Source organism: Jaculus jaculus, chromosome 14 (assembly GCF_020740685.1).
Source record: "Jaculus jaculus isolate mJacJac1 chromosome 14, mJacJac1.mat.Y.cur, whole genome shotgun sequence".
Lineage (NCBI taxonomy): Eukaryota > Metazoa > Chordata > Mammalia > Rodentia > Dipodidae > Jaculus > Jaculus jaculus.
The window spans coordinates 7141565-7160851 of record NC_059115.1 but is presented as its reverse complement, the minus strand read 5'-3'; the positions used below and the strand labels follow the sequence as shown (position 1 = coordinate 7160851).

Here is a 19287-nt window from a genome sequence, read left to right as displayed (position 1 = left end):
GAAACCCTGTTTTCTGAGCATCATTCCTGTTCCATTCCCCTGCTACACTATGGGGATAATCGTTTACCTCCAGCAGCTGGTAACTGCAGCAGCACCAATGTCACTAGGCTGAGCCTCCTCTCTGTAAGTGGTGTGCAGGACAGGGTGATGCTGAGCGGGACCTGCCCACAGGAGCTGGCTTCTCTGAGTGTACAAATAAAATATACAAAGCAGAGCCTGTCTGCTCAAGTTTTTGGTGGAGGAAATCAGGTTTGTGATGTGCCTGGCACACAGTCAGTTTTCGGTAACTGGTGCTGTCATTATGAATGGGGGCCCAGACGGAGAGGAACCAATTATCTGAGGATCCCACACTCACCAGTCAGAACTTCCAGGCCACTGAACCCAAGTGAGGGGTGTCTCATGTACTTTTTTACTCTTGTTTTCGAGGTAGGATCTCACTCTTGCACAGGCTGACCTGAAATTCACTATGTAGTCCCAGGCTGGCCTCCTTTATCTTAGGGATGGAGTGTCACCACGCTGGCCAGGCTGGCCTGGAATTCCTGACCCCATTCCATCCTCCCCAGTGGCTTGGCCCATGCTTGGGTATGCTGCCTAATGTGGCTGCTGCTTCCATTACTGCCTCGAACACCGCAGGCAGAAAGGCAAGGAGCAAAATCAAGAATGGGATATGTATATGTAAGTAGAAGAACAGATTACAAGGAGTGGAAGGGCCTAAGTAGGCCAGAGAAGAGACTGAATAAGAGAAGGGTAGGGGGAGGGCCAATCAAAATTCAAGATATTCTGAGTAAGAAATATGAAAGCCTGCTTTTTGGGATAATGGCACATCCAGAAGCCATAGATTGCTAGTAGAAAATTTTCAGTGCCAGGGGTGGGATACCTTCCAGTGAGTTGTTGGCCAGGGAGGTCTCTGTTGCTTCTAAAATATTACATGCTACTGCCAAGGCACTTGGTTTCCCATGAGAAAGAGATGGTAAGACCCTATTGCTGAAGTCTTCACATGCCTGAGCAGCAGAGTCATTGAGAAATCAAGCTGGGGCTGAGCAGAAAACCTTCTCCCCTGCAGCCCAGCCAACTGAAAGCTGGAAAAAGCTGTACTGCATGCAGCCCTATGGGAGACTGAAATCATCAGCAGTGAAAACAGTGGACACTGGAAGCCTCAAGTTTGGCCAGACAGGCCAAATGACTGAACGAGTGCAATAGTGGCATGTCTGCTCTGGAGGAAACGAAACGCTCTTTAATTGGACTGAAGGCCTGTTCTATGGGAGGGAATACATGCATGGTACTGAAAATGTAATCAAAAGCCTACAGCAGGGGAGATGATGAGCCTTAGGCATATAAAGCTTGCTCTTATCTGGCTAAATGCATGTATTATTTTCACCAAACTGCCCTGAAAGCACTACACTTAATGTGCATATTCATATATTAACGTTACTCTCACTTTTGGTTAGAAAAGCTTTTATTTTCAGATGGCAGCGACCACTGGGATGACCCAAAAGGTAACACAGTGCTGAGAAGGGATGGAGGAGTGTCCAGCACTGAAACATCTCTATCACACACTCCAAGGCTCAGGGTCCATTGTGGAAGAAAGAATGTAAGAGGTAAAGGAAGGGTACCACTCCTTACATACAACTGTCCAGACAGAAACTGACCTTAATATCCATGACCTCATAGTACCTAGCAATACCTTCACAAGACCCTCAGTAGGAGAAAAAGGATGATGACATCAAAATAAATTGAGAGACTAACTGAGAGAGGGAGGGGATATGATGGAGAGTGAAGTTGTGAAGGGGAAAGTGGGGAGGGGAAGGAATTATCATGGTTTATTATAAGTATAGAAGTTGTCAATAAAAAAAGTTAAAAAAAAAAAAAAAGAGTAGGTCTGGCCTAAAGAAGCACGACAGCGGGGTCGGGAAGGACGCGGAAGTGAAGAGAAAGGCAGCGCCGGAGACGCCCCCACCCTCGGCAGCTCTCGCGCAGACTTTCGTGAGTGCTCCGACGCGGCCTCGTGCAGCCCCCTCCGGCAGCTGGGAGCAGGGTGACAAGCAGAGGAGCAGGGGTGAGGACGGCGGCCGCGGGGCAAAAGGGAAAGTGCTTTAGCAAAGAGCCGGGGTCGGAGATTCCAAACACACCCAGCAACCAAGAATGCAGAGTGCCCTGGCCATCCGGGGTAAACAGAAACAAGATGCTGAGCAACAGCTGTCCCCCAGCACGCAGGAAGGAGGGGCAGGAAAGAACAGGGGTGCGAACCAGGCACCACAAACAATGGGTCAAAGCCACCTGCCCCAACCTCCACTCTGCGTCCCCCATGAGAAACTCAGGGTATGGCTTCTCCACGGGCTGAGGTGTGAGGACAGTGGTTCTAGGTACCATGCCAGGTCTCTGGATGGGGTGTTGCTAGAGCAAGCCCTGAAGCCTAACACCAAATGGTGAACACTTCCTGGGGGCAACTCCTGACTCTCCGTCCTACTGGAGGTAAGAACCCCACGCTCTGAAGTCAGGAGTGGTGGTGCACTCCAATGGCAGCGCTTGGAGCGCTCAGGCAAGAGGGCCATGAGCCCAGCCTGGGCTAGTGATCGGGACCCTGTTGAAACGAGCAGGCAGGCAGGCCAACAAAAGAAAGCCAAGAACTTCACCAGAAATCAGGGATCAAGAGCTCTGGCCTCACAGACTTGGTGTGGGGGGGACACTGGCTGAGATGACACCACCACAGAAATAAGTGGGGCGGTGTGAGATGCATGGACACTGTGCTTCCTGATGGGACGGGACTCAGTGCTCGGCTCACAGGAGTGGCTTAGATTTGGGGAGGAGCTTGGTGCAGCTGGCACATCAGGAAACGGGGATGGAGGGGGGAGAGCCTTAGGCATATGGCGAGGCAGTGTCTCCACCGAGCTGGTGCAGACCCAAGGAAGAGCCAGGGCCTTGACATTGTCCTAAGCTGGAACCTGACATGCAGAGGCATGGGACACAAGGTACGGCCAGGCACACCTGTGCCATGCTGTAAACAAGTCACTACTGTGGCCAAGAATCTGAAAAAGAAACACGCCCTTCACCTAGCACTGTGGAGGCAGAGGTAGGAGGATCACTGTGAGTTCAAGGCCAGCCAGGGCTAGAGAAAGACCATTACCTCAAAAAACAGGTCTGGGACTACCATAATCATCTAATTGCACATGTGGTTCTGGCCAAGAGGTTTCATCCTTTCAGATAGAATGATACAGAAAAGAACATGGGCTTCCTTTGAAAATAGTTTTGTAGACCTAAGAAGGGTCTTTAACCTATGTAAGACTCAATGTGAGTAATAGTTGCCTTGGATCCTATAATGTATTGATAGAATTACACAAAGCATCCAATCTTGAATGGAGCCTTGCATAAAACCCAATGCTTTATTGTTTTACTTATAAAAATGAGCAATATGCTTCTCATTATTCTGAAGACTAAATGACATAAGAAGTAACACGGCAAGCTCATTTACTGTTTCTTTTCCTTTCATTAATTCCTCATCCCCAAAATAAGTTGTGGCCACTACCCTTTCCCAATTTCATCTCTTGCACTTGATTCCACATACCCTCTCCTTTAATATAATAAACTATTTAATACTTAAAAAGATAAAAATAAAACAGGGCTGGAGAGACAGCTTAGTGGTTAAGGCGCTTGCCAGCAAACCCAAAAGACCCAGGTTTGATTCCCCAGGACCCAAGTCAGTCAGATACACAAGGTGGCGCATGTGTTTGGAGTTCATTTAGAGTGGCTAGAGGAGCACCCATTCTCTCTATCTGCCTTTCCCCCTTTCTCTCTCTCTCAAATAAATAAATAAAAATAAATAAATAAAAAATATATTTTTAAATGTAAGAAACAGGGCTGGAGAAAGAGCCCTGTGGTTAAAGGTCTTCACTGGCAAAGCCTGAGGGCCTGGGTTTGATTCCTCAGTACCCATGGAAGTCCAGATGCACTGGGCATGGTAGCACACACCTTTAGTGCCAGCACTTGGGAGGCTGAGGTAGGAGGATCAAATCACTGAGTTCAATGCCAGCTTGGGCTAGAGAGAGACCATGTTTCAAAAAAGAAAACAAGGGCTGGAGCCTAGGTGGCTCAGTGGTTAAGGCGCTGGCTGGCAAAGCCAAAGGGCAGGTTCTATTTCCTAGTCCCCAGGTAAAGCCAGATGCACAAGGGGGTGCATGTGTCTGGAGTTCATTGCAGCAGCTAGGGGCCCTGGCACGCCCAGTCTCACCCTGTGTGTCTTTCTTTTTTGTGTGTGTGTGTCTCTTTCTTTTTCAAATAAAATAAGTAAATAAATAACTGCTTCAACTTCAAGGCCTGCCTGGGCTACAGAGTGAGAAATTGTCTCAAAAAAGCAAACCTACACCACAGTGGTGGCGGCGGCGGCAGCGGCAGCACATTCTCTACACCAGAGCCCGGCGCGAGCACACCTAACAAGGCCACAACGTATCAAGCTCCCAAAAGAGGAAAGAATTTTGTAGTATGCTAATTTTAGTGACCCAAACACTCAAGAAGAGACTCAAAGGGCTATGCTCTAGATACACGGCTCCTGCAAAGGATAGTCCCTTTCAGAGAGACACTCGAGTGTCTATTGAATGAGGCAGTGGGCCACCCTGAGACGAGCTTCACTGGGCTCCTGGCAGAGTGCACGTGCCCCACAAACACCGACTCGACTGTCTTCTGGAGTCCCTTTTCTGGTCCTCTGTCTTCCTCGTACAAGGGCACGTGGGGGTGGGGGAGCGCCTCGACAGTACCGTTTACACAGCTGAGAGCAGAGAAACCGGCAGCTGCACGAAGCCCTGGAGAGCAGGCACTGCGGTTGCTGCGGCTGGCTCCGCACACGTGATGGGTGGAACGGGCAGTGCGGATGAAGGGTGAGGCAGACAGCGTTGAGACAGGTCTTGGCTTTTTCTTTGTTTTTTATTCATTCGAGGTAGAGTCTCACTCTAACTCAGGCTGACCTGGAATTCACTGTGTAGTCTCAGGGTGGCCTCGAACTCATAGTGCTCCTCCTACCTCTGCCTCCTGAGTGCTGGGATGAAAGGCGTGCCCACCACGCCCGGGTAGGCCTTGGCTTTCTCTCTCATGGGTACACAAGTCAAGGCACCGGGATCAACAATATGCATAATGGGACGTTTTACCTTCACAATCTCCTGCGCCAAGATTCCTCCAACAACAGCACACACCGGGGCCATCTCAGAGAAGCAGTACCTGGAAGACAGGATGAGTGAATGTACAGAGTAGGGGCTATGTGGGGTAGTGGGCCAGGGCTCGCCTAGGTCCTTCCCACCACGCTAGTGTTGGCATTTGGGCATGGAAATTTAATCTGACCCCAGGGCCTCCTAAATGGTTGGGAGAGACCTTTCAACTTGGCAAGTAAGAATTCCTTCACACACTTTTTTCTTTTCTTTTCTTTTCTTTTCTTTTTTTTTTTTTTTTTTAAGTTAAACACTGTATCAGCGCTTCCTAAAAATAAGGCCCTACAACTATCAGATGTTTCAGTGCCCTGGGCACATTCTCGCAATTCTCTCCCCGCGATGGGCGGTGGGTTCTGTATGCTATTCCCAGACACACGGCAGGGAGCAGGCCTGTGCTAACATGCAGGAGGCACAGGAAAGCTGGGGTGCAAAACAAAGCCCACAACCCACACAGAAACCAGCCCCTGGGGGTCTAGATGGGGCATCCAAAGGACAGGTCCCAGGGGTACTGATACCTGACCCCCAACACACCCATCTTGGAGACAAAACACTCCCTCCACAACCGCCTCCCCAGTGGAAGCTGTCAGTCTAGTTCTCATCCCTCAAAGGAGGGTCTGTTAACTGAGGAAACTGGTACAGGGTTCTGGGAGACAACCATGCCAGTGCATATTCCTTCCAGAATGTTTTCTTTCCTTTTTATTTTACTTATTTATTTATTAAATATATTTTTTATTTTTATTTATTTGTTTGAGAGAGAGAGAAAGACACAGAAATAGTCAGTTAGATAGAGAGGGAGAATGGGCACACCAGAACCTCCAGCCACTGCAAACGAACTCCAGACGCGTGCACCCCCTTGTGCATCTGGCTAACGTGGGTCCTGGGGAACCAAACTGGGTCCTTTGGCTTTGCAGGCAAGTGCCTTAACCGCTAAGGCGCCGCTCCAGCCCTATTTATTTATTTATTTTGGTTTTTCGAGGTAGGATCTAACTCTGGTGCAGGCTGACCTGGAATTAACTCTGTAGTCTCAGGGTGGCCTTGAACGCATGGTGATCCTCCTACCTCTGCCTCCCGAATGCTGGGATTAAAGGCGTGCACCACCACGCCCGGCTTCTTTCTTTTTTAAAAAAGTATATGTGTAAGGGGGGGGGGGGAGAATGGGCACGCCAAGGCTTCCAGGCACTGCAAACAAACTCCAGCTGCGTGTGCCCCCTTGTGCATCTGGCTTACGTGGGTCCTGGGGAATCAAACCATGATCCTTTGGCTTTGGGGGCAAATGCCTTAACCACTAAACCATCTCTCCAGCCTTATTTTATTTATTTATTTTTTGAGGTAGAGTCTCACTCTAGCCCAGGCTGACCTGGAATTTACTATATAGTCTCAGGGTGGCCTCAAACTTACCTCTGCCTCCCAAGTGCTGGGATCAAAGGCATGTGCCACCATGCCCAACCAGCTTTCCTTTTTATTTTATTTTATCTTATTATTTATTTATTTATTGGTTTTTCGAGGTAGGGTCTCACTCTGGTCCAGGCTGACCTGGAATTAACTCTGTAGTCTCAGGGTGGCCTCGAACTCATGGCGATCCTCCTACCTCTGCCTCCCGAGTGCTGGGATTAAAGGCGTGCGCCACCACGCCCGGCTTATTTTATTTTTTAAAATACATTTTATTTATTTATTTTAGAGAGAGAATGGGAACACCAGGGCCTCCGGCCACTGTAAACAAACATTAGATGCATGCGCTCCTTGTGCATCTAGCTTACATGGGTCCTGGAGAGTTGAACTGCGATCCTTTGGCTTTGCAGGCAAATGCCTTAATCGCTAAGCCATCTCTCCAGCTTCTTTCTTTTAAATATTTTTTTGTTTTGCTCCTTTTTTTTTTTTAAATTTCATTTATTTATTTATTTATTTGGAGCGACAGACACAGAGAGAAAGACAGTTAGAGGGAGAGAGAGAGAATGGGTGCGCCAGGGCTTCCAGCCTCTGCAAACGAACTCGAGATGCGTGCACCCCCTTGTGCATCTGGCTAACGTGGGACCTGGGGAACCGAGCCTCGAACCGGGGTCCTTAGGCTTCACAGGCAAGCACTTAACTGCTAAGCCATCTCTCCAGCCCCTCCTTTTTTTTTTTTTTAGAGAATTGACACACCAGGGTCTCAGCCACTGCACTAGAACTTCCAGATGCTTGCACCACCTAGTGGGCATCTGTGACACTGCGCTTGCCTCACTTTGTCTGGCTAATGTGGGATCTGGAGAGAGATTGAACATGGGTCCTCAGGCTTCCTAGGGAAGCACCTTAACTGCTAAGTCATCTCTCCAGCCCATGTTCCCCCCTCCCCCCCAGGTAGGGTCTCAATCTATCCCAGGCTGACCTGTAACCCATGGCAATACAACTACCTCTGCCTCCCACATGCAAGGATTAAAGGCATGTGCTACCACACCCAGCTGACCTGGAACTCAAGGTGATTCTCCTCTCAGTCTGGGACTAAAGGCATGCACCATCATACTTGGCTCTTAGAAAATTTCAGACAGTCAAAAAGAATTTCTTTAGACACTCACCATCTAAACATAAATAATGTTAAATCCAATCATATCAACTACTACTCATCTTGTCTGTGTGTTTTATTATTTTATTTTTGTTTATTTATTGGAGACAGAATGGGTGTGCCAGGGTCCCCAGCCACTGCAAATGAACTCTAGACACATGCGCTACCTTGTGTATATGGACTTATGTGGGTCCTGGGGAATCAAACCTGGGTCCTTTGGCTTTGCAGCCATGTGCCTTAACTGCTCAGCCATCTCTCCGGCCCCATCTTGTCTGTGAATGCTGGTGGGTACTTAAGTTGTTTGGCACGGTGGCCATATAGCAGAACACTCTTCCTATAGCTTATGGTCAACATAAGTCCTGAAGGGAGGAGACACGCTTTCAGCAGAGCCTGAGGGAAATCTCCCATTCAGACACTGACTGAAACTAACACTCCACACCTGACTCTGTCCAGTTACAGACAACTCCCTCCCTGTTTGTTATAGAGAGCTCTTCCACAAATGACACACAGGGAACCAAAGCAGACAAAATACGAGCTAGGGCTGGAGAGAGGGCTTAGAGGATGAGGCGTTTTCCTGTAAAGGCAAAGGACCCAGGCAAGCCAGATTTACAAGGTGGTGCATGTGCCGAAGGTTCATTTGAAGCAGCTGGAGGCCTTGGTGTGCCCATTCTTTTTCAAGCAAATAAATAAATTAATTAACAAAGTAATTTTTTTAAAAGTCAGTTTTGCATATGCCATCAATCCCAGTATTTGGGAGGCCTCAGGTAGGAGGACTGCTGTGAGTTCCAGGCAGCTTGGGCTCAAGTGAGACCCTACTTTTTTTTGGGGGGGATGGGAGAGCTAATTAAAGGCTGGGAAGATGGCTCAGTTTTAAACTGTTTGCTGCTCAAGCTGGGGTACCTGATCTCAATCCCTAGATACCACACGAGAAGCCTAGAAGTGGGGTAGGGAGATGTCTCAGCAGTTAAAGATACTTGCTTTCCTGCCTGCCCAGGTTTATTCCTTGGTAACCACATGCAGACACTGCACAAAGTAGCCCATGCATCTGAAGTGAGCTGGGCTCAGAGTTTGCCAAAAAGTCATTAGTAGCACAGGTTGACCTTGCATTTGTGACCCTTCCTCTCTGCCTCCGAAGCATTGGGATTATAAGTGTGAGCCACCATGCTCAGCATAATTTACAATTCTTTTTTTTTTTCCTTTTTCTTTTTTTGAGGTAGGGTCTCACTTTAGCCCAGGTTGGCCTAGAACTAACTATGTAGTCTCAGGGTGGCCCTGAACTCATGGCAATCCTACCTCTGCCTCCCAAGTGCTGATTAAAGGCGTGTGCCACCACACCCGGCAGACAATTATTTTATGATTCTACTCATTTTATGTATTTCCCCCTCAATACACAGGTAGGTTCTCACTCTAACTCAGGCTGACCTGGAATTCACTATTAGTCTCAGGGTGGGCCCGAACGAATCCTGGTGATGGGATTACTGGCATTTCTCTATTGTTTTACTGTAAAGCAGGTGGGCTATCTTCCTTAAGATTGCTAATGTGTCGACAATAGCAGCTTCAATAACCTAACACCAGTCTCAGTGCTGGTAATTTTAACTTGCCTGAGGTTCTTTAACTTAAAATCTTAAAGCTCTCAGTCCAGAATCTTTAACCAAGCACATCAGTACGTTACAAGTTTAACCTTGATCAAACTCTCTAGGCCTGGGTAACAAATGGCAGCCAACCTTATGCCAGTAGCCCAGTTCCAAAGTCCTCTGTAGTCTTTCCTTCCCCTTAGAAACCTCATAACCTCCAAGTCCAATCCTCTTTGCACTTAGCATTCTCAAATATTCATGAGAATAGTCCAGAAAACAAAAGGTCCGAAAGACCAAACTCCACATGGTCAGACTCACCCCACTCCTGGTACCAATTTCTGTAGCAGATAGCTTCAGATTTGCAGAGATGAACTTCCATTCCAGACCAGGCACAGTCATGCAGGAAGGGACATTTATTGAAACTTACAGATCTAGGAGAAGTTCCATACTGGCAGAAGAAGCTGGTCATGCTTTCACAGGTCCAAGCACAGAAAGAGAAGCCACAACCCACAAGCCCAAAAGTCAAAAGCCATAACCACACAACACACTTCAGGGACTCCAGCTAGGCACACTTTGTATATTTTTTGAATGGATGCTACCCGCCAAGATAGGTCTACCCTAGGCTGACCTGCAATTCACTATGTAGTCTCAAGGCAGCCTTGAACTCTCGGTGATCCTCCAACCTCTGCCTACTGAGTGCTGGGATTAAAGGCATGCACCGCCATGCCCTACATTGGAATTTTTAACCCACCACCACGCCTTAAGATCTGCCCAGTGACACCTTCTCCAGCCAGGTGGCTACAGATCCAAACTACGAACTAATAAAACTCTGAATATTGGGGGCCATTTCTTCAAACTATCAATCATAACCATGCAAGCATGAGAACCTGAGTTCAGATCCCCAGCACCCATGTCAATACCAGGTAGGCATGGTGACCTGCCTGTATACCAGTACTCAACAGGAAGAGACAAGATCCCTAAGCCTAGCTGGCTAGTTACATTAGCTGAACATGTAAGCTCTGGGTTCAAATGAGAGGCCTGTGTCATAAAGTGGAGAGTAATTAAAGAAGATTCTCAAGGGCTGCAGAGATGGCTCAGCAGTGAAGGTGCTGCAAAACCTAAGGTCTTGGGTTCAATTCCCCAGGACCCACATAAAGCCAAGATGTACAAAATGGCAAATGCATCTAGAGTTCATTTATAGGGGATGAAGGCCCTGGCATGCCCTTTCTGTGTCTGTCTCTCTGCTTGCAAATAAACAAATAATATATGTATGTATGTATACACACATACAATTAAAATCAATCTGACCTCCATGTGCACATACACGTGAACCAGCACACACATATGCACCCACACATGCAAAAAAAGGTTACATTAAAAAAAAATTAGCAGGTCAGCCTGGGCTAGAGAGAGACACTACCTTGAAAAACAAAACAAAACAAAACAAAAATTAGTAACTTGGGCATAGTGGTGCACACCTTTAATCCTAGCCTGCGCGGTTGAAATGAGGTGGGCTTCTTCCTCTCATAATCAGCAAAGCAACATGACTGTGAGCAGAGCGACGGCCGTGCGGAGGAGAGCGCCGCAAGAGCCCTTCAGATGGAGCCGAGGGAGACGTGTGCACAGCTCTCCCTGCTCAGCAGCGGCGCCAGGCAATTTGTGAGAGCAGCTCAGCTGCAAGACAGGGGCTCATCTCGTCAACGGCGCTCTGTCCCATCTCAGGGCCCGTGTGCAGACAGGCCTCAAGAGGCTGCAGAGCACCTCTTACTTACAAGAAGGCAATGCTGAGAGCACAGAGCACATGAGACCTAGTCGCTGACCCAGTTTCCACTGGGGTCTTGAGAAGGGACGAGCTGGGAGGTTGTGGCCTGCCCCTCCTGGGAAGCAGACAGAGTGCCTGATGGCTGGCAAGAGAGAGCCACCCAGTTCACCACGGCACATGTCCAAACTAGTCACTCAGCTGCATGCACATGACCCACAGAAGAATGCAGGTACACTGGGACCCTGGGGGCGGGGGGGGTGCTTTTTCAGGCTGGGAAGCAGAGACAAGGCCATATGCTCATGTTCTGGTCCTTCTTCCACCAAGACATGGAGCCTGCATGAGTTCACCCTGGCCTGCTGTGCTGCCTTCCCTGACCCACACCGTCACAGTCACCAAAGCACCTTGCAGACGGCTGCTTCGTGCACGTAAGTCCTGGGGAACTGAACCTGGGTCATCTGGCTTTGCAGGCAAGTGCTTAACCACTAAGCTATCTCCCCAGCCCTAGATGACTTTTTTTTAAAATATTTTTTGTTCATTTTTTATTTATTTATTTGAGAGCGACAGACATAGGGAGAGAGACAGATAGAGGGAGAGAGAGAGAATGGGCACGCCAGGGCTTCCAGCCACTGCAAACGAACTCCAGACGCGCGCGCCCCCTTGTGCATCTGGCCAACGTGGGACCTGGGGAACCGAGCCTCGAACCGGGATTCTTAGGCTTCACAGGCAAGCACTTAACCGCTAAGCCATCTCTCCAGCCCTACATGACTTTTTGATTCAGAGCTCCACAGGGGATCAAAGAGTCAGCTGAACCTGGGTGGTGCTGGTGTACTGGGTCCCAGCCAGAGGGGAGAAGAGGCACCAGGATTAAAGGGACTCTCTGGCTGACCACTGATTGCTCAGAGGACACCTGAAAAAACTGCTCAGTTGGCCACTTACAAAAACCCTGGGCAGAGCTGGTCGTGATGGCACATGCTTATGAAGGTAGCACTTGCAAAACTGTTACTTAGAACCCAGCACCGACAGAACAAAGAGCAAAGTAACGCTGGCAGAGGGCCACCGCTTCCTGAGCCTGTTGCTAACTTCAATAATGGGGGCTAATGCTGCACCGTCAGACGGTCATCCACTTCTCTGTGCGTCAGTTTCCTCACCCACAAAACTGCCATGAGGATGAAGACTGAGCTGTGAGAGCTACAGAGAATGGCTGTCACTACCACGGTTAGTGCCACACCTGGGGCACAGGGCCGCGGACTAGGCCCAGAGCGAGCACGTGGCACCACAGCTGCCCGGGTGACATTCATTCACAGCCCTCTGGTCTTCTACACACGAAGTTTCAACTCAACCTGTATGAAAACAAGACTGGACCCCAACGTGAAAGCTCCCCAATGCCCAAGGACCAGAACGCAAAATCTCTGTTGATGGAGGTGTAAATTAATAGGCTCCAAAGGGACAACGAAGTGGCAATAACTACCAAGTGACCAATCACCACTTTTTTTCTAAAGTGAGGTAGGGGCTCACTCTAGCGAGGCTGACCTGGCACTCACTCTGTAGTTCCAGGCTGGCCTCCAGCTCACAGTGATGCCCCTACCTGTCTCGCCAGCGCTGGGATCAGAGGCGTGCACCACTCTGGGGCACAGCAAGCCCCCTTCCACTAAATGAACCTGCAGCTGCACGTGAACACACGTGCTGGGTCACAGTGTACGAGACAAGGTGACATCCTTCAGCACACCCCGCACAACCAAAGCCCAACACAGCAAGCCGCCGTCTGCTTTGACAGGCTGTGCCACTGCACCACAGTGGACAGGTGTGAAGAAATCACGGGGTGACGCAGAGGCAGGCCCACACAGGACCACGTGCAGACAGGGGAAACAAAAGGTACAGGACGGGTTAGCAGAGCTCACGCAGCCGTGAGGCTGACGCCTGTGAGGATGAACACCCTTACGTGCTGCCCAAACCAAACCCTGCACCTCACCAGCTTTCAGGAACTGTCACACCGGACGAGGGGCGGTGGTCCACATAGCCGGCAGAATGCGGCAGGTGGGGAGGGGGTCCTCCTTAGATCCCCGTGTCTCCATAAAGGCGAACACTCAGAGCACACGTTCACATGCTGGGCTCGTGGGCTGGGGCAAGCAACGACACCAACCTGACAAAGTTGTCAGGAAGCAGGTCAGGACTGACGCCCAGCGAGTCAAGCACATCGTTCCGATTCTGCAGCAGCAACTCGGCATCCTCGCTTTGGGTGTCAGAACCAGGATCGCGCCCTTTATCCGTGCGGAACTTCAGGAGCACTAGGAAAGGTGAAAAGAAAGAAGGTTACAAAAGAGTTCATAGAGCTGGGTGTGGTGGCGTACTCCTTTAATCCCAGCAGTTGGGAGGCAGAGGTAGGAGTACCTCTATGAGTTTGAGGCCAGTCTCAGACTACAGATTGAATTCCAGATCAGCCTGGGCTAGAACAAGACCCTACCTCAAAAAACCAAAACCAAACTCAAACAAAAAACAGTCCTTAGACTGGAGAGATGGTTTGCCAGTTAAGGCACTTGCCTGCAAAGCTAAAGGACCCAAGTATGATTCCCAAGGACCCACATAAGCCAGATCCACAAGGTGGCACATGTGTCTGGAGTTTGTTTGCAGCAGCTGGAGGCCCTGGTGTAGGTAGAATAGATTAATGGGGGTGAAAAGACCCAACGTGAGGTCAGGGGAAGAGACTGAGTAAAGGAAAGGTAGAGGGAGGGCTAATCAAAATCTAAGAAGATATAAATAAGTCTCATGGAAACCTACTTTTTTGGACAATGGAACACTCAGGAGCCATAGATTGTTACTAGAAAATTTTCAGTGCCAGGGATGGGATACCTACCAGTGAGTTGTTGGCTAAGGAAGTCCCTGATGCCCCCCCCCCCCAATATTATAGGCCATTGCTGGGGCCCACCAGGAATAGCTGGTAAGACCCTACTGCTGAAGACTCCACATACTTGGGCTGCAAGGTCACTGAGAAACCCTGCTGGGGCTGAGGTGTAAACTTCTTCCATGTAGACCAGATGACAGAAAGATGAAAGAAGACATTCTGCATGTAGTTCAATGGGAGAAAGAGAAATCACCAGTGAAGATACTAAACAGTGGACACTGCAAGCCTTATACATTGGCCAGACAGGCCAAATGAGCCAATGGGTGCAATAGTGTCGTATTTGTCATGGTAGAAACCAACTGCCCTCTAATTGGCCTGGAGGCCTGCTCCATGGGAGGGAATACATCCCTGATACTGAAAATCTACAACAGATGTAGTCATGAGAGCTAAGGGTGTAATGTCTGCTGCTGTCTGACTAAATGTATATACTATGCTCATCAAACTGTGCCCAGTAAGCACTTCTCTTAATGTTCATACCATATATTAATGCTACTCTCACTTTTGGCTAGAGAACCTTCTCTTTTCAGATGGCAGTGACCTTGGGATGATTCAGAAGGCACCATGGTGCTGGAAAGAAGTCACAGAGGAGTGCTTAGTACTGTGATATCTCTATCACACCTTCCAAGGTTCAGGGTCCATTGTGAAAGAGGTGGCGGAAAGAATGTAAGAGCCAAAGGAAGGGTAGGACTCCTTACAACGTGCTCCTCCAGACACAAAATGGCCTGGATATCCATGACCTCACTGTGCCTGACACTACCTACACAAGACCATCATAATAGGAGGAAAAGATCATGACATCAAAATAAAAGAGACACTGATTGAGATGGGTAGGGGATATGATGGAGAATGGAATTTCAAAGGGGAAAGTGAGGGGGGGGTATTACCATGGGATATTGTTTACAATTATGGAAGTTGTCAAAAAGAAAAAGAAAAAGAAAAAAAAACTCTGAACTGGGCTGTTTCACACCTGTAATCACAGTCACTATTTAAAGGCATAGCAGGCAGACTGCCATGAGTTCAGGAGAGCCTGGGCTACAGCATGAGACCCCGTGTCAAACAAAAACTCTGGAACTGGACTACCTAGTTCAAAACTTGACTCTTTTTTTCTTTTCAAAATTTTTTTAATTAACAACTTCCATGATTATAAACAATATCCCATGGTAATACCCTCCTTCCCCAAAACTTGATTCTTGCCACCTACAAGTTGTGTAACCTTGGACAAATTGTTTAAACTCTCTGACTCAGTCCTCTTATCAGCAAAATGGAATAAATAAGAACCTGCCTCAAAAAATAAGAATTTTAAGTATTTATTTGCAAGGAGAGAGAAAGAGAGACTATGGGCATGCCAGGGCCACCTGCCATTGCATACAAATTACAAACGTACGTGCCATTTGTGCGTCTGGCTTTACAAGGGTACTGGGGAATCAAACCCAGACTGTCAGCCTTGTCAGCAGGCACGTTAAGCACTGAGACTGCCCATGCTTCTCATTTATCCGACAAGCAGTCAGACCACTGATAACTACAAGCGCAAATGAACTTACGAGAGCATGCCAGGCGCCTGCCTCAGCTGCAGGGCGCTGTCAGTATCGGTAAGGCTTCCCACAGGAGGCACATGTGAGCCAAGTGTGTGCATGAGGAAGCCACTGAGGAAGGGAAGGTCGGATTATGACCAGGAGGAGAGGTGGGGGGGGGGGGAGGAGGCCTGCATGTCAGGCATCTGTTCAAAGGGCTGCTTTGGCCGGACAGACCAGCCAAACAGACTCATCTGAGGGGCAAGCCATTACAAACAAAACCTCCTTCATTAATGCAGACCACAGCACCCCTTTAGTCCCAGCATTCGGGAGGCAGAAGTAGAAGGATCACCTTGAGTTCAAGACCACCCTGAGACTACATAGTGAGTTCCAGGTCAGCCTGGGCTAGAGAGAGACCCCACCTCGAAAAACCACACAAGCAACCAACCAACAAAATAAGACCATGCCAACCTCCAGGAACGCATGTGTAATTTCGGCTGTTACCCAAGGGAAAGAATCTCACGATGGCCTAGAGCCACGGCTACTGTGTAAGGAGAGCCCAACCAACACGGCTCGACATTTCAGCGTGCACACTGACGGGGCGTAACGTGAGCCTAACACAAGCACCTTCTGCTGCCACTAAACTTGTCTCTCACATCGCCTGTGCTGAGTGTGCTCCTGAAGGCCGAGTGACTGACTGACCACTGGCCTCGGTCTCCTCCCTACAGGTGATGCCTGTTTCCACATATTACACAGGATAATTCAGAGAGGACAGAGAGACGTGGATTGGCTTCTAGACCCAAGCCTGGGTGGTCTAGACACTACTTTACATAAGGACATGAGGCTTTAAGTTTGTTAATACGTATGTTCAGTTAAGCCATAGTATCTGCAGACTAAAAGTTCATTTACTTGGTGAATCACATTATTGGACAAGGAGCTCATCCCTAAAAATTAGGGTAGTCTGAAAAGTCAAGCAGTTTGAAGTTGCTGAGGCTCTTCTGACAGTTGAGTATTTGGAACATGCACCACACTAAGCCAGCAAGCGAGACCAGGCTCAACAGAGTCGCTGGCCACTGCAAGAGAACTTCGGATGTATGCGCCACCTTGTGCATCTGGCTTATGTGTGTACAGAGGAATCAAACCCAGGTCCTTGGGCTTCACAGGCAAGTGCCTTAACCACTAAACCACCTCTCCACCCTCCGCTTCTATTTTTTAATAGATATACTGAGAAGGAAAGACACCCTGGCTGCAAATGAACTCAGGATGCATGCATCACTTTGTGTATCTGGCTTTATGTAGGTACCGGGGAACTGAACCTGGGCAGGTAGGTTACACAAGTGTCTTTAACTGCTGAGGCATATTTCCTTAACCCTGTTCTTCGATTCTTTTTTATTAAAGGTAGGGTCTCACTCTATCTATGTACTATGTAGTCTCAGGGTGGCCTCAAACTAACGACAATCCTCCTACCTCTGCCTCCCGAGTGCTGGGATACAGGTGTGTGTGCGCCACCACGCCCAGCCACAAAGAGAATGGGCACAGCCAGGCCTTCAGTCACTGTAAATAAATACATAAGAGCCACTTTGTACATCTTGCTTTACATGGGAACTGAACTCAGGTGCTGAGCCACCTCTCCAACGCCTGTTCTTTGTTTTAAAGACTGACAAACAGGCTTACAAAGTCTGCTGACCTGGGTTCAAGTCATCACCCAGCCACCTAAGTCAGATGGGCATTTGTTTTAGATGGCCAGAGACTCTGGCATGTACATGTACACACACAGATGTACAAAAATAAGTGAAATTTAATTTAAAATAAAGACTGGGCTGGAGAGATGGCTTAGTGGTTAAGGCACTTGCCTGTGAAACCTAAGGACCCAGATTCAATTCTGCAGTACCCACATAAGCCAGGTGGTACATGCACATGGAGTTCATTTGCAGTGGCTGGAGGCCACTTCCTCTCTCTTCCCTTCCCTTCCCTCAACAACAACAAAAAAACAAAAAGGCACCTGGTGTGGTGGTGCACGCCTTTAATCCCAGCACAGGCAGAGGGCGGAGGACTGCTGTGCGTTTGTGGTCACACTGATACTACCTAGTGAATTCCAGGCCACTCTGAGCTACAGTGAGACCCTACCTCACAAAACCAAACCAAACCAAACCAAAACGGTCCTTCCACCCTCCCCCCACCCCCAGGGAGGGTCTCACTCTCTGAGTTCGAGGCCAGCCTCAGACTACACAGTGAATTAATTCCAGGTCAGCCTGGGCTAGAATGAGAGCCTACCTCGAAAAACTGAGGGGGAAAAAAGCAGCTGAGAGCTACTGGTCACAGTACTGGCTCTGTCAGGTACCATGCTGAGCACCCAGGAGGTGGCACTTTGCAGGAGGAAACTCTAGGTGAGGGATGCGAAGGGACTGTGCGCTGCAGTCACTGACAGTGCTGGAGCAGGACTGTGGAGGAATCTGCATCAAGGATGCCAAGTGGTCTGGCTCTGCTCAACCCTGAGGTAGGGGTGGGGCTGGGGTACTGGAGTTGGATCACATTTTGTAGATGCATTTTCCAGATGGGTCCTGGAAGCTCACAAAGGGGCCATTCAGTGCAAGCTAGGCGACCAGAGGGCAGGCAGTGAAAGCAGGGGTCATGCAGAACCTTGCCCATCAGTCTTCTGAGAATAAAACCAGCTTTATCCAGAGAGAAGTAAGATGGCACTCAGAGTGAAGGCAGCTGGGAGTGGGACCCGGGCCTGCTGCTGATGCGGTCTGCCCGGACGAGGGGCGGCAGGCAGGCACCGAGCACATACCTCACCGACCACATCTAAAGTGCTCTCAGGGCCACTGGGAAGGGGGCCAGCAGCTAGGCCACTTATTTGCAGTAGAGCAAACAGAAGCTGTCTTTCTCACTCTTTCTCGAATGTCAGTACTCCGGTTAGCAGGGGTGGAGGGACGGGAAGAGTCCCATGTTCTAGAAAGGCAGCAGCCTTAGGAGTGACCCCGGCCCCTGACAAGTCCTTGCTTATTAAATTCTCTCTTTGTTCTGCTTTCTGCTGCTCCTAAACATCCAGCCACACACACAAATGGCTGTTGACTCTGCGTTTCTGAGGAGCAACTCCCCACCAGTTTGCAGATTATAAACCCATTCTGTTCAGATCAAACACTGTCAGGGACAGAGGCCACTCTGCCAAAAGATGACTCACTGGATCCTATCAAAACAGTGCATGTAAAATTAGAGCTCCAAACTCGATTAACTTCATCTGAACCTTTTCATTAAGTCAGGCTGCTCAAGTCCAAAGGGCTGACATCCATCGCTGGAGACGATGGGGCAGTGTCTCTCTGAAGCTCAGGACTGGCTAGTAGAATGGAAAAGGCAAACATGGGAAGAGAAAACAAGCCCCTTTTCCTGTATTTCAAAAGAAAGCTGTGTATGTGAACCATGACACCCCCAACAGAGTATCAGACTAATGGGTGGTAATGGGGGACAAACAGGACAACTGTCACCAGTCCAAGGCCAGCCTGGGCTACCAAGCCACACCTTGACTAAAAAACAAAAATAAACCAGGTGTGGTGGAGCAAGCCTTTAATCACAGCACTTGGGAGGCAGAGGTAGGAGGATCGCCATGAGTTCAAGGCCATCCTGAGACTACACAGTGGACTTCAGGTCACTGTGGGCTACAGCAAGGACCTACCTTGAAAAACCACAAAAAAGGACTAAAAATAAATTAAAAAATAAAATATTGTTATTACAGGGGCTAGGGATGTAACTCAAAGAGAGAATTTATCTAGCATGTGCAGGCCTTGGGTTCCATACCCAGTGGCAAAAAAC

The 19287-nt window shown here is 48.8% G+C and overlaps 1 protein-coding gene across 1 annotated transcript in view; it reads right to left on the bottom strand.

Annotated features, from left to right (window-relative positions):
* The window catches only part of Sae1 (SUMO1 activating enzyme subunit 1), a 75742-nt gene that overhangs the window by 3010 nt on the left and 53445 nt on the right, over nucleotides 1-19287 (bottom strand). The window contains exons 7-8 of the mRNA XM_045134295.1: nucleotides 13208-13352; nucleotides 5136-5205 (exon numbers count right to left, since the gene is read on the bottom strand). Of these exons, the coding sequence (XP_044990230.1) occupies nucleotides 5136-5205; nucleotides 13208-13352 (215 nt within the window). The remainder of the gene's footprint in view (nucleotides 1-5135; nucleotides 5206-13207; nucleotides 13353-19287) is intronic.